General features: G+C 44.8%; 1 protein-coding gene across 1 annotated transcript in view; it reads left to right on the top strand.

Annotated features, from left to right (window-relative positions):
• Positions 1 to 415: 415 nt before the first annotated feature.
• Positions 416 to 18,906, top strand: part of CREBL2 (cAMP responsive element binding protein like 2) — a 40,831-nt gene continuing 22,340 nt past the window's right edge. Inside the window, exon 1 of the mRNA XM_077825372.1 lies at positions 416 to 646. Within this exon, the coding sequence (XP_077681498.1) occupies positions 632 to 646 (15 nt within the window). The 5' untranslated portion in view covers positions 416 to 631. The remainder of the gene's footprint in view (positions 647 to 18,906) is intronic.

Here is an 18,906-nt window from a genome sequence, read left to right as displayed (position 1 = left end):
CCAGGAGATGCCACCCATTAGCTCAGCGGTGCTCTGCAGCCATTCCTGCTGGAGGCTCCCCCCTCTCTTCACCAAGATAGCTGCCGCAGACACACAGCGATCTGATATTTGCCCGATTTAGACCGGCAAGCCCTGTACGGGCCGGTCCCCTTCGCTGCCTTCTGGGAAACGTAGTTTTCATTTTGGCGGCTCCTCCTCCTAACTTATCAGCTCCCCTACGGTAGAAAACTACCACGACCAGGGTGCACCGCGCCATGCAGGTCCCCTCCGGCGCCTAGCCCCACGGGAGCTGCAGTTCTCCGGCCGAGCGGCCTGCCCAGACTGCGGAGGCAGCCTGAGGAAAACAGAACTCCACTTCCCAGGATGCACCCGCCCAGCCCTCACCCCGCCCGCCGCTGAGGGGCGGAGCGGGCGGGGCTGGAAAGAAAGCCAGCAGGCGCGCGGCGCGCGATGGAGCGGGTCGGGGCCTGTTCCTGGGCGGGGCGAGGGGCTGTGTCGGCTGCCCTGGCGCCGCTGTGACCGGCCAGCCCGGGGCGGACTCTGCTGGCGCGGGCCCTCGGCTGTTCGTGCGGCGGCTGCCTGGGCCGCGGGCGGGCGGGCGGCTGCTCCGGGGCCAGGCCTGGCGGCTCCCATGGATGACAGCAAGGTGGGCCGGGCGCGGCTGACGCGTGGCGGTGTGAGCCTGGGGACCCCCCCACCCCTTCTCCCGGCCCGCAGCCCGCCCCCTCCCGCCAGCCTGGGGCGGCCGCTGGGGCCCGGCAGCGGCCCCGCCTCGTGCTTCGGTGCGCGTGGCTGTTCAGTGGGTTTGGCCAAACGTCGGTGTGACAGTGAAGTGCCCCCCCCGCAACTAGGCCCTGAATCTGTGACGCCCCCCCCCCCCTTCGGGCCCGAGGAGGAACAAGGCGGGCGGGGTGACGCAGCGTCACGCGGGGGCTGCGGGTGGTGGGATGAAGCTGGTTTGCTGTTTTTACACTGGTCTCTAGCCATTTTCAGCGGGCATTAGTAGCCGTGAATATTGGGAAAAGGGGGCCGATCTCTCCTGCTTGGCGTGCTCACCCTCACTGTAGGTGTGAGGAAGGCCTCCCCCTTTCTCCACCCCTACCCACCATGCGCTGCACTGCACAATTCTTGCTTTCTAATCTACCTGTAAACGCTTTGGATATGGGCCACTAGTACCAGACCAGTGGCCTGATGGGGTATGGTTAATCCTGGGTTCCTGTGATATGTCTTTTCAATGTAAACAATTCAATTATAATAAAGGCAAGGTACTGTAGTAGCAAATTAAAGAAGATAGAGGTGTCAAAAAGTAGGGAGAATTGTTATTCCCTTCCCTTTCTGTGTGGTACGCTCATAAAAACATGATGATGACTCTGGAGAGTGAGATCTTTCAGTTACACACAGCAAATATCGCTAGGGTGACCAGATGCCCCGATTTTATGGGGACAGTCCTGGTGCTTGGGGCTTTTTCTTATATAGGCTCCTATTACTCTCCGGTCCTGATTTTTCACACTTGATGTCTGGTCACCCTAAATATCGCAGAAACAGTGGCACAAATTTGTCCTTCACTTGCTAGTGCCACTGTGCCTCAGACCTGAGTTAGAGAGCAATTGCTAGGATGAGAGACTAGTTTAGTCTCTGTTCCCATTCAGTCTTTAGTCTTTCATCTGAGATGGCCAGCAGAATATTGGTGTTTTGATTCGTTTGCGTGCTGGCTGTGATAGTTTTGAGCCATAGACACTTGTTCTCTAACTTCTCTAACTCTAACTTGCTGTTAGGCTACCAAAAAGTTTTGTCGGGCACTTGCTAAACTCTGACCTGGGTTGGGTTAAAGCCAGTAATGTAGAAATGAAAGGCACATATCCCATTATGAATTCTGGGACCATCCAGTTCTTTTCTTATTACTACCTGTGCTAATCTGTCTTAATTGCATCAGAAAACAGCATAGCATCACTTCTTTTAAAAACACATATGTATATTATAAGATACAACTGTGATGTTCTGATCAGGACAGCCAGAACTGTAAGCCACTGTGTTACCAGGTGAGAGCTTTGCTGGGGATTAGACTGTGTGTTCACTGCCAGACCATTCTGTCTGCTTCACCACCAAACTCCTGCCAGTCTAAACCTTGACTTGCAGGTAACATACAGTGAACCCAAATTCTCCCAGAGATGTATCTCTGGAGTGTCTAGTCCCTCTCACTGAACACACAAAAATTACTAAATTTGCTGCCCCCAGAGAGACAGAGCTAGCTGAAGAGTCATACGTTACTTTAATGCCCAGCATGAAGGTGTTTTTTAATAAAATAAGACTAAATTTATTAACAAAGAACAAAGATTGAAGTGATATTAAGCACAAGAAAAAGAGACAAGTATACAGTAGTTATAAACAAAACAAAACGCTTTCTCATGACTTAAATTTAATTGTAGCAAGTTACAATCTTTGCCTCAGCAATTTTCTTTCTTACATCAAGTCACCAATATCTCTAGCCATCTAGGCTGGGGGTCCAAGTTTCACAGATTCAGAGGTTGCTGTACCCAGTGTCCCCTGAGTGATGGATAACTAAAATGTCTTTTTGCTCCTCTTATAGTATCCAAAGACCATTGTGTCTGCCTCAAGATTCCTGGGTGCAAATTCTGGGCCCCCTTGTACTTGCTAAGATGCTGCTTGTTGATTGAATGCTTTGTTTACTTTGTATGTGAATGTGCTTTCACTGTCCCCTCCTTGTAATGAAGCTGGTTACACAGATGAATCCACATTCCTTTGTCCAGGACAGATTGGATTTATGCACTGCCTCCAGCCTGCGTTTTAAGAACATATTTCCAGCATATACACATAATTGTTTGTTAGGGCTGTCGATTAATTGCAGTTAACGCATGTGATTAACTAAGAAAATTAATCGCGATTACTAAAATTATTTGTGACTAATCGCAGTTTTAATTGCACTGTTAAACAATAGAATTCCAGTTGAAATTTATTAAATGTTTTTGGATATTTTTCTACATTTTCAAATATATTGACTTCAATTACAACACAGAATACGAAGTGTATAGTGCTCGCTTTATTATTATTTTTATTGCAAATATTTGCACTGTAAAAATGATAAAAGAGGTAGTATTTTTCAATTCATTTCATACAAGTACTGTAGTGCAATCTCTTTATCATGAAAGTGCAACTTACAAATGTAGATTTTGTTGTTGTTGCATAACTGCACTCAAAAACAAAACAGTGTAAAACTTGATAGCCTACAAGTCCACTCAGTCCTACTTCTTGTTCAGCCAATCGCTAAGACAAACAAGTTTGTTTACATTTACGGGAGATAATGCTGCCCGCTTCTTGTTTACAATGTCACCTGAAAATGTACATGGCACTTCTGAAGCCAGCATTGCAAGGTATTTACATGCCAGATATGCTAAACATTCGTATGTCCCCTTCATGCTTCGGCACCATTCCAGAAAACTTGCTTCCATGCAAATGACGCTCGTTTAAAAAAAAATGCGTTAATTAAATTTGTGACTGAACTCCTTGGGTGACAATTGTATGCCTCCTGCTCTGTTTTACCCACATTCCTCCATATATTTCATGTTACAGCAGTGTCAGATGATGACCCAGTGCATGTTGTTCCATTTTAAGAACACTTTCACAGCAGATCTGACAAAATGCAAAGAAGGTACCGATGTGAGATTTCTAAGGATAGATACAGCACTCAACCCAAGGTTTAAGAATCTGTAGTGCCTTCCAAAATCTGAGAGGGATGAGGTGTGGAGCATGCTTTCAGATGTCTTAAAAGATCAACACTCCAAAGCAGAAACTACAGAACCCGAACCACCAAAAGAGAAAGTCCATCTTCTGCTGGTGTCATCTGACTCAGATGATGAAAATGAACATGCATTGGTCCGCACTGTTTTGAATAGTTATCGAGCAGAATCCGTCATCAGCATGGACTCATGTTCTCTGGAATGGTGATTGAAGCATGAAGAGACATGAATTTTTGGTGCATCTGGCATGTAAATATTGTGCAATGTTGGCTACGACAGGTGACGTAAACAAGAAGCGGACAGCATTATCTCCTGCAAATATAAACAAACTTGATTGTCTGAGCGATTGGCTGAATAAGAAATAGGACTGAGTGGACTTGTAGGCTATCAAGTTTTACACTGTTTTGTTTTTGAATGTAGTTTTTTTATACATAATTCTACATTTGTAAGTTCAACTTTCATGATAAAGAGGTTGCACTACAGTACTAGTAATGGGGGAATTGGAAAAATACTATTTCTTTTGGTTTTTTTTACAGTGCAAATGTGTCTATCAAAATATAAATATAAAGCGAGCACTGTAAATTTTGTATTCTGTTTGTAATAAAAATTGCAAACATCAAAAAAAATCAAAAGTATTTAAATAAATGGTATTACTGTTTAACAGTGCACTTAATCACGATTAATTTTTTTAATCGTTTGACAATTATACATAACCAGTACATACATCAAGTGATGGTTTTCAGAACCAGTGTGTCACTGGTTTACATATGAATTCCTTACAATGTGCCTTTTAGACTCGTATAACAACAGGACGTTAGGGGAAATGAGTGTGTCAGGCCTTGTGAGTTACAGTATGGTAGGCCCTGAGCCAGTGGGCATTCAGGGACTCTAAGTATGTCTACACTACGAAATTACTCCGATTTTACAGAATTCAATTTCTGGGAACAGATTGTATAAAGTCGAGTGCATGCATCCACACTAAGCACATTAACTTGGCAGTGTGTGTCCACAGTACTGTGGCAAGCGTCGACATTCCGAGTGGTGCACTGTGGGTAGCTATCCCACAGTTCCCGCAGTCCCTGCTGCCCATTGGAATTCTGGGCTGAGCTCCCAATGCCTGATGGGGCCAAAAATTTATCACTGGTGGTTATGGGTAAATGTCATCAGTCAACATTCCCTCCATGAAAGCAACGTCAGACTATCATTTCAAGCCCTTTTCCCTAGATTCCCCGAGCAGACGCCATAGCATGGCAAGCGTGGAGCCCTTTCAGCTCACCGCAGCAGTTACAGAATCATAGAATATCAGGGTTGGAAGGGACCCCAGAAGGTCATCTAGTCCAACCCCCTGCTCGAAGCAGGACCAATTCCCAGTTAAATCATCCCAGCCAGGGCTTTGTCAAGCCTGACCTTAAAAACCTCTAAGGAAGGAGATTCTACCATCTCCCTAGGAAACGCATTCCAGTGTTTCACCACCCTCATAGTGAAAAAGTTTTTCCTAATATCCAATCTAAGCCTCCCCCACTGCAACTTGAGACCATTACTCCTCGTTCTGTCATCTGCTACCATTGAGAACAGTCTAGAGCCATCCTCTTTGGAACCCCCTTTCAGGTAGTTGAAAGCAGCTATCAAATCCCCCCTCATTCTTCTCTTCTGCAGACTAAACAATCCCAGCTCCCTCAGCCTCTCCTCATAAGTCATGATCATTGTGAACACCTCACACATTATGGTGCAGTTTATGCAGAACCAGAACCTGAAAAACCAGGCAAGGAGGCGACGGTAATGCAGTGACTCGAGTGCTGAGGACATGGACACAGATTTCTCTAAAACCGCGGTCCCCGGCAATTTGGAGATCATGGTGTTAATGGGGTAGGCTCATGCCATGGAACGCCAATTGTGGGCCTGGGAAACAACCACAGACTGGTGGGACCGCATACTGTTGCAGGTTTGGGATGGTTCCCAGTGGCTCCGAAACTTTCGCATGCGTAAGGGCACTTTCATGGAACCTTGTGACTTGCTTTCCCCTGCCCTGAAGCGCAAGAATACCAAGATGAGAGCAGCCCTCACCTCACAGTTGAGAAGCGAGTGGTGATAGCCCTGTGGTAGCTTGCAACGCCAGACAGCTATCGGTCAGTCAGTAATCAATTTGGAGTGGGCAAATCTACTGTGGGAGTTGCTGTGTTGCAAGTAGCCAATGCAATCATTGAGCTGCTGCTATCAAAGGTAGTGACTCTGGGAAATGTGCAGGTCATAGTAGATGGCTTTGCTGCAATGGGATTCCCTAACTGTGGTGGGGCTATAGACGGAACGCATATCCCTATCTTGGGACTGGACCTGTTACACCAATAAAATAAAAACCAGCAGGATCTTAAAGGCGATAAGACAAAATGTCACATTTATTGTGAATACAAAAAGAATCATAGTAGGCAGTCAGTTATAGCTGTAACATTTCATTCAGTTTCACATTCATTCACACTTTAGTTCATACACACACAGGTTCTGCAGCTGCTGTATAGTTACCAGTCCTGAATGTAGCTTGAGTTTGTGGCTTGGGTTCGTAGCTTGTGGCGGCTAACTGTCCAGGAAAGCGGGGCACAAAAAAGAGCTGGGTTTCTGTTGGGCATGCACTGCTGCCTTTCCATGTTGGCAGCAGAATGTTACCCTTCAAAGTCTTCCATCTCACCCATCCTTTTTGTAGGCTTTAGTTTGAATCCAGAGTCTATAGGTCTTGCTGTGTCACGCTGCCTCTGGGTCCAGTATGATTGATCACCTGTCTATTGCAGACATGACTTTCAGCCTAGGACCTGGCTTTGATGTTTCTTCAGTTGTACTTTTGTTCTTTTCTTTTGAGGGTGGACTCCTCTTACTTTGTCAGGGCTGTTGTCTGCATCTTCAGCCATTGGGTGTTTACGCTTTATTTCATCAGGACAGGCTGGGGCTGGAGGTTGATTCCATCATCCATACATACCTCATTCGCACATCTAAACTAATAAGATTACAGCAGGGTTTTGCAAAAATGAAGGTTGCAGCAAGCTTTTACAACAAGAAGTGGGCATTTTAAAATGGAGTTTGGGACAAGTTAAAATGGAGTTTGAGTTACAATATGGACAAGTGTAAGGAATAGCAAACAGTGAACAGAAGTTACAATAGAGACAAGTATAATGACAAACAGTGAGCAGAAGTTACAATGTTGAAACAGTATAAGTTTCAGCAGTTTAAGCAGCAATTGGATTGAAAGCGAAACTCAGTTAGCCAGTTATTGGGGTAACTGGTTTTATGAATGAATGTTGTTTCATTCATAAAACTTTGCTTATGAAGTTATTAATAAAGTGAACAATTAAAAACAATTTCATTGATCAGTTCTACAGACCACCAGGGCAGCCAGTACATAAACCGCAAGGGGTACTTTTCAATGGTGCTGCAAGCACTGGTGGATCACAAGGGACGTTCACCACCATATATGTGGAATGGCCGGGAAAGGTGCATGGTGCTTGCGTGTTCAGGAACTCTGGTCTGTTTAAATGGCTTCAGGAAGGGATTTACTTCCCAGACCAGAAAATAACTGTTGTGGATGTTGAAATGTCTATAGTTATCCTTGGGGACCCAGCCTACCCCTTAATACCATGGCTCATGAAGCCATACACAGGCACCCTGGATAGTAGTAAGGAGCTGTTCAACTGTAGGCTGAGCAAGTACAGAATGGTGGTAGAGTGTGCATTTGGACGTTTAAAGGGTCACTGGTGCAGTTTACTGACTCGCTCAGACCTCAGCGAAACCAATATTCCCATTGTTATTGCTGCTTGCTGTGTGCTCCACAATCTCTGTGAGAATAAGGGGGAGATGTTTATGGCGGGGTGGGAGGTTGAGGCAAATCGCCTGGCCACTGAATATGCGCAGCCAGACACCAGGGTGATTAGAAGAGCACAGCAGGAAGCGGTGTGCACCAGAGAAGCTTTGAAAACCAGTTTCATGACTGGCCAGGGTACTATGTGACACTTCTGTCTGTTTCTCCTTGATGAAAACCTGCCCCCTTGATTGCCTCTAAATTCCCTGTAAACCACCCACCCGCCCTCCCCCCTTCGATCACAGCTTACTTGCAAAGGAAATAGTCACTATCATTTAAAAACCAGGTATTCTCTATTAACTGATTATATTAAAAAAAAAAAAAGGGAGATAACTCACAAGGTAGGCCGGGTAGGGTGTGGGAGGAGGTAGGAGGGAAGGAAAAGGCCACTTCAAAACTTGTTGAATGACAGCCTTCTGTTGCTTGAGCTGTCCACTGGGGTGGAGTGGTTGGGTGCCTGGAGCCGCTGCCTCCTCCCTCCCCACGTTCTTGGGCATCTGGGCGAGGAGGCTGTGGAAATTGGGGAGGAGGGAGGGCGGTTAAATGGGCTGCAGCAGCAGTCTGTGATCCTGCTGCCGTTCCTGAACCTCCACCAGACGCCGGAGCATGTCCATTTGATCCCGCGGTAGCCCCAGCCTTGCATCCTGCCTCCTCTGATCTTCCTGCCGCCACCTCTCATCTCACTTGTCCCTCCTGTCCTCACGTTCATTGGGCACTTTCCTGTACTGTGCTACTGTGTCCCTCCACACATTCTGCTGAGCTCTGTCAGTGCCGGATGACTGCATGAGGTCAGAGAACATTTCATCGCACGTGTGTTTTTTTTTTTTTTTTTTGCCGCCTTATCTGAGAGAGCCTTTGGGACGGAGGAGGGAGGCTTGAAACATTTGCAGCTGCGGGAGGAAAAAAACGGAGTGAGTATTTAAAAAGATACATTTTTACAGAACAATGGCTATACTCTTTCATGGTGAACAACACTATTCACATTACATAGCACATGTGGTTTTGGTACAAGGTCGCATTTTGCATCTTATACTGAGTGCCTGTGGCTTTGGTGTCAGAGATCCCACACGCAGGGCCGGGCAACAGGATTCGGCTTGCAGGTGGCCATGGTAAGCCATAGTCTTTCGGCTTCTGCAACCTTCATAACAGCAGCCCCCTCCTTTCCCATACCAAGCAAAACCCGTTGAATTGGCCATTTAGTGCTGTGGTTTTCATATTAACGTGCAGCAGCAGAAACCAAACTAACCCCCTCCCCCCATCCAATTCTCTGGGATGATCACTTTTCCCTCTCCCCCACCGCCTGGCTGGTATCAGGGAAGATCCCTGCTAGCCAAACGCAGACAGCTCAGTGCCAGTGGCGCCCTCCTCCTCCCCCCCCCCCCCCCCAGCTTGGCTAACTGCAAGGAGGATTTCTTTTCATCCACAGGCAAACAGCCCAGCAGGAATGGCCACCTCTAACAGGTCCCCTTGATTAAATTCCCATATTTCAACCAGGTTACCGTGAACGATATCACTCTCCTGAGGATAACACAGAGAGATAAAGAATGGATGTTGCTTGAATGCCAGCAAACACCGGGACCATACGCTGCCAGGTTTTGTCATGCAATGATACCAGACTACTTGCTACTAGCATGGCTTGGTAAAGTGTCCTACCATGGAGGATGGAGAAGGGCTGCTCTCCCCAGAAACCTTCTGCAAAGGCTTTTAGAGTACCTCCAGGAGAGCTTCATGGAGATGTCCCTGGAGGATTTCTGCTCCATCCCCAGACACGTTAACAGTCTTTTTCAGTAGCTGTACTGGCCACGAATGCATCCCAAGTCCTCAGGGCAAATTAATAATTAAAAAACGCTTGCTTTTAAAGCATGTATTATATTTAAAAAGGTACACTCACCAGAGGTCCCTTCTCCGGCTTGGTTGGGTTGGGAGGGTATTTCAGTCAGGGTGATAAAAAGATCCTGGCTGTTGGGGAGAACGGTGTGCTCTCCTCAAGGTCGTCGTCGTCCTCATCTTCCCGTCCGCAAAATCCTCAGGCCTGGCAGGGAGTACCCCATCATCGGAGTCCACGGACAGGGGTGGGGTAGTGGTGGCGGCCGCCCCAAAATTGCATGCAGCTCAGCGTAGAAGTGGTATGTCTGGGGCTCTGTCCCAGAGCGTCCGTTTGATTCTTTGGTTTTCTGGTACGCTTGTCTGAGCTCCTTAAGTTTCACACGGCATTGTGTTGCATCCCTGCTGTAGCCTCTGTCCCTCACGGCCTCGGAGATTTTTTGAAATGTTTTGGCAGTTTGTCTTTTGGAATGTAGTTCTGATAGCATATATTCGTCTCCCCATACAGCGATCAGATCCAGTACCTCCTGTTCGGTCCATGTTGGAGCTCTTTTTCGATTCTGGGGCTGCATGGTCACCTGTGCTGATGAGCTCGCCTGGCCAAACAGGAAATGAGATTCAAAAGTTCCTGGGGCTTTTCTTGTACACCTGGCCGGTGCATCCAAGTTCAGAGTGCTGTCCAGAGTGGTCACAATGGTGCACTGTGGGATAGTATTGGCCTTCGGGAGCTATCGAATTGCGTCCACGGTAACCCTAATTCGAAACGGCAATGTCGATTTCAATGCTAATCCCCTCATCGAGGAGGAGTACAGAAATCGATTTTAAGAGCCCTTTGTCGAAAAAATGGCTTCGTTGTGTGGACGGGTACAGGGTTAATTCGACTTAACGCTGCTAAATTTGACATACCCTCGTAGTGTAGACTTAAGGTCACAACTACAGCTAAGTTATTTTAGAAGTTGGTAAATATGTTGTTTCACTAAGGGTTTCATGTTAAGCTTTTAATATTATATACTATTTTGCCCTGTTAGACCTTGATTTTGCAAGCTACTCCGCATGGGTGCACTGTCATTGAAATCAGCAGGGTTCTGTGTGGGTGCAAGGGTCTGCCTGTGTGAAGCTGCTTATGGGATCAGGACTGTAGTTTAGAGGGCCATGAGGGTTTTGGTCCTTGACGCATTTAACGCAAAATGGTGTTGCTGGAATTAATTTTTTTCCAGGAAAATCTTTTCTTCTGTCCTGCCACAGAATTAACTCACAAAGGCTTGAAGATCTTTGAGATTTGTGGTATATTTAAAATTTTGAGCTTTAAGTTTATTTTGTGAGGTGTCAAGATTGTCACATGATAAACAACATACACATTAATTTGGTTTCTTTGAAAGGGCTACTGGCCATATTCACTAAACAAACTGAATTTTAGTACCCCATAAATAAGAAGATCTTAGCTGAAGTTAAATGTATCCAGAATTTTCCTGGAAGGAATTTCTGCTTGTGGAGGAGGAAAGCAAATATATGGTGACTTCTCTACCACTCCTACCTTCAGATTAAAATACGCTTTCCTGGTAATACTTTCTATGTAAACATTCCAGTACTTGCAGTGGGGATGTTTAACAATTTTAAATGAAAGGGGAAGTGCTATCCATAAGAGATTATCTCTAGGATCTAATCCTGGGAAGTGTCAAGCACCAACAATTTCATCTGAAAAGGGTAAGAATTGAATGGGAACAGAGACTGAACAAGTATTTTCTGACATTACTTGTATTACTGAACTTGCGCACCTGACTTAGAAAGGTTTTATTGTCAAAACGCTCTTAAAGGGCTCCGACGCCCTTAGCAACAACTATTCACACTGCAGGTTAGTCAGAACCATTGGTGGCTAAATTCAGTGGTTCCCATCTTGTGTTGGGAAGGGTTCTCACTGAATTGTCCAGCTGGAGACTGCTGTGTCAATGTGGGACAGGCACTGTAATAGTACCTGATCATATTAGGTGTGCAGTTTGATGTGGTTCAAGGCCAGCATAGTTTGATCTCTGTAATCTGCTAAAAGTCCACTGACTCATGTTTCCCTACTTGTTGCAGGGGCTGAAGTAGGTGATTTTAGAGGTTCGCTTCCAGCCTTATCTGTGGTATGAACAACTATGCCTGGAAAAGGAATTTCCTTATAAAAGCTGAGATGATAAAGTTGCATTAGCATGGGAGTAGGCATGTTATAGCTGCATCCACAGAGTTCAGTCATTCTGTTTGGTAAATTATGTTTTCAGTGCCCTGACTCTGTGTGTGTTAGGGATGTAAAAGGTTAACTGGTAAGCATTAGGCTTACCATTAACCGACCGTAACTGTTAACCCTGGAGGGACACTGGCCAGAGTAGCCCTAGCAGCGCTATGTGCCGGCCGGCCAGAGGGATCGCAGCCCCGGCTGCGCCCTGCCAGCCAGCTAGAGGGATCCCAGCTGGCTAGCCAGGGGGACCCCAGCCCCGGCCTTGCTGCACCAGCCGGGTTGGCAGCACCCCAGCCTTGGCTGCGCTGTCCGTCTGGAGGGACCTCAGTTAACGGTTGACTGGTTAAACAATATAATTTTATATTGTTTAACTGGTTAACTTTTTTAACGGATATTTACATCCCGTGTGTGTGTGTGTGTATATATGTAAAATAGAATGTATGTATATAGGCTCAAATTTGGGAGTTAAGCAAAAATACTCCTTAGTTTACAGTTGTGTTTATAAGTGATAAAAGATTAAAACTAATACCTTAAGATGTCTATAAGGTGCCACAGGACTCTTTGCCACTTTTGCAGATCCAGACTAATATGGCTACCCCTCTGATACTTAATACCTTAAGATGTATTTTATGCTTCATGTTTGACAACAAATATGATTTAAAATAGGAAACTCTGGAGGTAATCAAAGGGAGAGGCATAGTGGTCTAAATATCAAGTCTGGAAAATGTGTGCTCCATGGCACCTCCTGTTCAGCTGCAATTCAGTGTCCAGTGTATAATAGTGGTATTCAATTACATTTTCTGGTGGGTGGATAAGGCAGTATCCAAATGTTGGTGGGCCAAAGGGCTGTTCAGGTGTTAGTTGTCCAGTGATCCTGCCACCGAAGAGGTTGCAACTTTTCAAAAGTGGTGTGCCAGATTGTATTTATTAAACTCAAAATATTCCATTGAAATCCTGTAATTATTAAACTCAAAATATTCCATTGAAATCCTGTAAACAAATAGTTATACGAATACACTGTAATGCTTGTATAACAGCATGCTATTAGTATTAATTATATTAAAACTATGAAATTAAAATTAGAAGTTAAACTCATGAGAAAAGAATGGACATCTAATCTTTTTTTATTGCCTGAACTTTTGACATTAGATCTCGTCTCCCTCCCTCCCACCACCCGAAAAGATTGTGCAGCATGCAATCAAGTTAACTAATGAAAGCATGTCAATTACTGATTGATTTTGCATAAGAGTCTAATTAAAAGGGTACCACTGTAAGTTGAAGTGTATCAATATATCCTAGCTCCAACATATTTAAATGCAAATGAAAAGTTTCTAAATTAAATACATGGCATGTCAGTAAATAGAGTGAAAGTAAACTGAAGTGTCTCTGTCATTGGGATTTGATTTAAATCATCATTTAAATCACTAGTCAGGAAGTCTTGATTTAATCATCGTAAAAAGTGCATTCTTGTTGGTTGTTATACCCTTAATACATATTCTTCATAATTCGGAGATAGATGTAGATTTCATTTTTAGAAGGTACACACTATACATTTTCAAACAGTGATTTATTTTGAAAACTTTTCACACTAGTTTTACAGCTATATCAGAAAATGAATGGTGGTTAGGTTATTTCATTTACCAAAGATAATTAAAGCAGATATTTATGAAGTCATTGGAAGGTGAACTATCTCCAATTCAACAAGTTAATCATTAGTATTTGGAGGATTTTCTTGCCATGCTGTATTAGGAGGAGAACATCACCAGACAGACATTTAAATTGCTTTATTTAACTAAAACAACAATGTTAAGTATTCTGTTTTTTTCTTCAGCAGCAAATATATAATATTTTAACAAAACAAGCATATGTCCCTCGCTTCTCACATTTATCTCTAGACTTCTTCTCCTTGTCCAGATCTATTCCGTCCCCAATAATCTTCTATGCATTGAACGTTTTGAAACTTTGCACTTTTAGAGAGAGGCAAGGGATTGACTCTGTGTACACAAATTTGCAGAGGGACAACAGAGTCGAGGTCTGTTATTTCTCACCTCTCTATATTATTGATTTATTTTAAAACATTTTTGCTGTTAACAAGCATGTTACCTCTGGAGACACAAATCCACCGTTTGAGAAATGCAAAACGAATCATCTCCAATGGTATCTTCTAGACTGAGCAGATTAAGTAGATAGAAAGATTAACCTAAATAATCTATAAAACAGCCTGTGGCACCCCATAAGATTGGGTCCCTAATCCATGAACTGTTGGAACTCATTTACAAAACTTTTCTTAAACATTACATGAATATATTGTCTCATACTATAGAATTAGAATTTATAATCCCTATTCCATGATGAGATATCTTTGAGCTATAATGTATCTTGATTAAAACTGTCTTTAGATACGTTTTTTTCCTCAAAAAGAATTTTATCAAAAAAATGCAATTTAAATTAAAAAATCAGATGTGTTTTTTTAAATCATTGATTTTTATCCACTCTGGTCTCTGTCCAGTCCCTTTCAGTTTGCCTTCCATCCGCTGTGGCCCTCAGCCTCACTTCTGTGGCTGCTGGAGTTCTACACCCCCGTCTCCCAGGCTGGAGAGTGGGGGGAAGGGGCCTGCAGCGAGGTCCCCCTTCCCCTTCCAGGCTGAGCGGGGGGAGGGGGGAAGCTACAGGGGTTCTTCACCCTCCTTTCCTGGCTGGGTGTGACAGGGAGTGGGAGCAGAGGAGGTATCCCTGCACACAGGAAGGGAGGCGGGGAAGAAGGAATGGAGGAGCCCTGAGCTGAGAGCTCTTTCTGCTCCCTCCTCCTCCTCCCTCCTCTCTCCCCTCCTGTGAACAGGGACTGCTCCTTCTCTCCCCACCCCGCCCCATGAGAATAGGCTAGGCTCCTGACAGGAGGGGTAGAGAACTTTCTACTGCAGCTCTGGTTGGCTGCCGATTCCAAGGAGGCATGAAGGAAGAGCTGATGTCTATTACCTCCTGATGACCAAACAGAAGACCCTCATGGCTGGAGCTGGCCTGCAAGCTGCCAATTGAACAGTGGTGTATAGTTTTTACTGGTGGAACCTTAAAAACCAAATTTTGTTAACTTTGCATAGACATTAGTTCCTGTGATGCTTCTATTTAATTAGGATTTGTTCCAGTATTCAAGTGTAGTACTGCTTGATTGCTGCCCTATAGCCCAGAGTTGGCTGTGTTTCTGTATGTAAATCCTGTAGGCCCCAATCCTGCAAAAGGGACCATAGGCGTGGACCTGTGCAGAGTCCCATTAATTTTTGTGACCTTACTTGTTTTTAATCCGGGTACCACACTGCATAATATAATTGATGACAAAGCTGAGTTCAGTGGGAGTCTGTACAGGAAGAAGGGTCTTAGTAGGTGCTTACTTATATAGTCCCCATCACTGTAGAATCTATGTACCTTCTAAGTATTTACAAACAGGAATTACAATAATATTTGCCTCTCTCTTCTGAGGCTATAGGTGAAATAGCTTGATTAATTTGTAGGATGTTTTTCTTTATGCTTGGGTATGAACAGATGTGAGGAATTTGAGGAAAAGCAAAATTAGTGAAATTAATTTTGTGCTTGTCTCTAAGTGGTGAGGCCTGCAGTCATCCATATCTCTAGTGTAAGTGGGTTACATAGTCTAGTTCAAGCTCCTGTGAAAATTTGGTCTTGGTCACTCATGAGACTCCCTCTAACAATTTCTCTGTTGCTGTGGTACCTAGCTGTTGTGGTAGGCTGTGGTCACTGAGGGAGAGGTGCTCTCCCAGGCAGATAAGGCCAATCCTATGCAGTATTTAAGAGGAATCTGTTATGTGACATTCAAATTGGACTCTTGTTCATTCAGCAGTCAGTGTGTGTAGTGAAGCACTGGGATGTGTTTTCATAGAGACCTGTGTTGTTAAAGATGATCTGCTCTGTGTTTCCTACCAGTTGAAGATTTTTCAGGATATGTAGGTTAAGGTTTGGGGCCATAGTAAATAGTAAAGTGCCTTTTGCTATTTGGGTGAATGGACCCTATAGCAACATTAAAATCTTCTTCTTCTTGATATTTGCTTTGAGATTAAAACCTAAATGTAAAGTAGCTTTGACTTGTGGGTTTAAAAAATGCCTGAGCTTGTTTAGAATAGATAAGCAATTAAATCAGTATGTACTCTATGTGTAGTGTAACATGTTGATGTCAGGTCACAGTTCCTTAGTGGACAGAAGGAGGCTGCTGACTTTTGAGCAATAGGAAGCACTCAGAGTAATGCTAGACAGTTTAGATCAGGGTGGACAAAATATGGCCCATGGGCTGGATCTGGCCCATCAAACATTTCTGTCCATCCTCCTCTGCCCCCTTGTGATCTCCTAGTCCGGGCCGCTAAAAGTCTCGTGCTACAGTAAGGTGCTTAGGCAGCCAGTCTGCCTGCCGTGACGGCACGCCGGTCCTGGAAGCGGCCAGCTGCTGCTGGCATGTCTCTGCGCGCCCCTGGCATGTGGGAGGAGGTGGTGGCTCCGTGTGCTGCCCCTGTCCCCAGCACCATCCTCACAGCTCCCATTGGCCAGAAACCGGGGGGTGGTGCTTGCGGGCCTGCTGGCACGGCAGTGTATGGAGACCCGCTGCCTCCCTTACCCCAAGGGGCACGCAGAGATGTGCCAGCAGCAGCCAGCTGAAGCCTCTTCCAGAAGCGGTGTGGGGCTATGGCAGGCAGGCAGCCTGCTTGAGCCCTGCTGCGCTGCCAGCCAGGAGCTGCCTGTGGTAAGCGCATCCCGGCCAGAGTCTGCACCTCATATCCCCTCCTGCATCCCAACCCCCTGCCCCAGCCCGGAGTCCCCTCCTGCACCCATCTTCTTCCCTCCGAGACCTGGAGCCCCCTCCTGTACCCCAAACTCCCTCCCAGAGCCCATACCCCTCACCCTCTCCTGCACCCCAACACTCTGCACCAGCCCAGAGCTCCCTCCCAGACTCCGCACCCCCTCCATTAATATAGTAGAAATGTGCAGCTGGTGACAACTTACCAAAATTTGTGGAGTGGCCCCCCCTGTGAAAATTATTGCCCACCCCTGGTTTAGAAAGTGGTACTGAAATTGAACCTACTGCATTTCCTGATGGGCAGTACAGAACACTAAAGCTTTGTCTACACTACGCAGCTTTTAGCAACACGGCTGTGCCGCTACAGCCATGCCACTGAAAGGTGCGCAGTGTTGCCGATGTTTGTTGGCAGGAGAGAGCTCTCCCATTGACAAATAAAATTTCCACCCTAAAAGAATGGCGGTAGCTTTGTCGGCAGGAGAGGCTCTTGCCAACAAAGCACTGTTCACACCAGCGCTTTTTCTCAGCAAAACTTTTGTCTTTGGGGGGGGGTGTGTGTGTGTGTTTTTTTTTTTTAACACCTATGAATGATGAAAGTTTTGTCGTTCACTTGCCAGTGTATTTATTTAGCATGTGCATAGTTGTCTAGCCAAGCAATAGCATCTTCAGTGGCATGATGCATGCAGTTCTTCTAGGCCACCGCTGACTCGACAGTGTCAGTGTAGACAAAGCGTAACACTGCAGTGCTTGGCCCAGGTCTTTAATTTTTTAAATATCCTTTGTATTTATTTTAATATAAATCCTTTATTTTTTTTAATAATAGGTGTCTCTGAAAGCATGCTGGGTAGAATTGTGGGTTCTGTGTAAATGTGTACTATAAAGGTTTTTCCAAATAAAAATGCTTAAACTTTGTAGGAAATCATTGGTACTAAGTATTATGCAATTTAAGATTCAATAAAAGAATGTTTGCTAACTGAACGCTTTTATTTTTGAATAGCTATCAGTCTTAGTCTGGATAGCTTTCTTTTTGTGATTTGGGAAACTGGGCCTGCCAGTGAAGACAGGAATCCAAGGACTGATGGCTCAGGTCCAAGAATTAGATGGAAGTCAGTTAATCAATGTGAAATATGAAATGTACCATAATATCAGAATCTCCTGCATTGTGTGCAGTTGGGTTATATTGTATTAATGTAAGTGATATACTGCAACTTGGTGGGTATCATCATTTTTATTTTAGGGCTTGTGGCTTATTGCATTTTTGATTACCATTGCAGAGAGAGAGCTTGTGAACATGGATAGAATTTTTTTCCTGCCATCACAAGTGTAGTGTGTTTAGCCTTTATAGATATAGGTATAGATATTAAAATATAATCTGTAGATGAATAATCAGTGCCTTGCTGTATGTTAATGCTGTTAATGTGGCACAGTGTGGCAAGGATCATGAAACCAAAGTTGTGTTCTCCCCAATACATTGTCACACAGAAGGCTAAATTATGCCTTTTTAGATAGATCTGCAAAAGGGAGGATAAGGAGGTGCATCTCACCTTCACTCGCATTCCTTATGGTAGTGCCCATTTAAAGCATGATGAAGGCCCCGAGTGAACCGATAGAAAAGTTGTAACACATGCTCCTACACTAAATGCTGCTGCTGATTGGGGGTGGGGAGCTATAACGTCATTGCCATGCCCTCACCCCGCCCTTGTCTTCCTCCTGACATACATACCCAGGGTGATGAACACTGCTTACCTTGCTGTGTGCCTCCACAAGCACCGTTATAGTCCAGAGTCCTTAGACAAATTGTGCGAGTGATAGCCTGGAGGAGAAAGTGTACAGGGTCTTCTCGTACATCTGTGCAAGGGCAGCTATAATTTAGCCCGTGTGTTTTAGGGACATTTGTCATTTGCAGATAGAACTGCACTGGATCCATATAATTCTCACTCATATCCTTACCTAAGGTATTTAAGTGAATTCTTTATGTATCATGACTGAAGTTTTGCTTAACATATATATGTCTATGGCATCCATCTAAGCCCTAACTTTTAACAGATACAAGTGGGCCAGTGTAGATGACTGAGGTTAGGGAAAGACTAATTACCTGGGAAACTGCAAACCTATACCCAGAATTGCCAACTTCAAGAGATCAAAAAGTATGAGTCGGACCCCTAAAATCATGATATTGGCCCTAATATCATGACATTTTAATAAAAGATTATATATATTTATTTAGATCTCTTGATATTTGAACTTTCCCTGTCCATTCCCAGGGTGTGTACATGTGACAGTGTTGCCCACTCACCCACATGTGCTGGATAAGGTGATTTTGGCCCCTGCTGCACACTCCCACATCTGCCCATCTCTTGCCCAGCAATTAATCCTGTCTCCCAGTCTCCCTTCAGTTCTCTCCCCACCCAACCTACCTCAGTTCAGCCCCCCTTCAATTCAGTCTCACCCCAGCAGTTCAACATCCCTACTC

This window comes from Eretmochelys imbricata, chromosome 1 (assembly GCF_965152235.1).
Source record: "Eretmochelys imbricata isolate rEreImb1 chromosome 1, rEreImb1.hap1, whole genome shotgun sequence".
Classification (NCBI taxonomy): domain Eukaryota; kingdom Metazoa; phylum Chordata; order Testudines; family Cheloniidae; genus Eretmochelys; species Eretmochelys imbricata.
The sequence above is the reverse complement of the archived record's forward strand: the minus strand, read 5'-3'. Positions and strand labels throughout refer to the sequence as shown.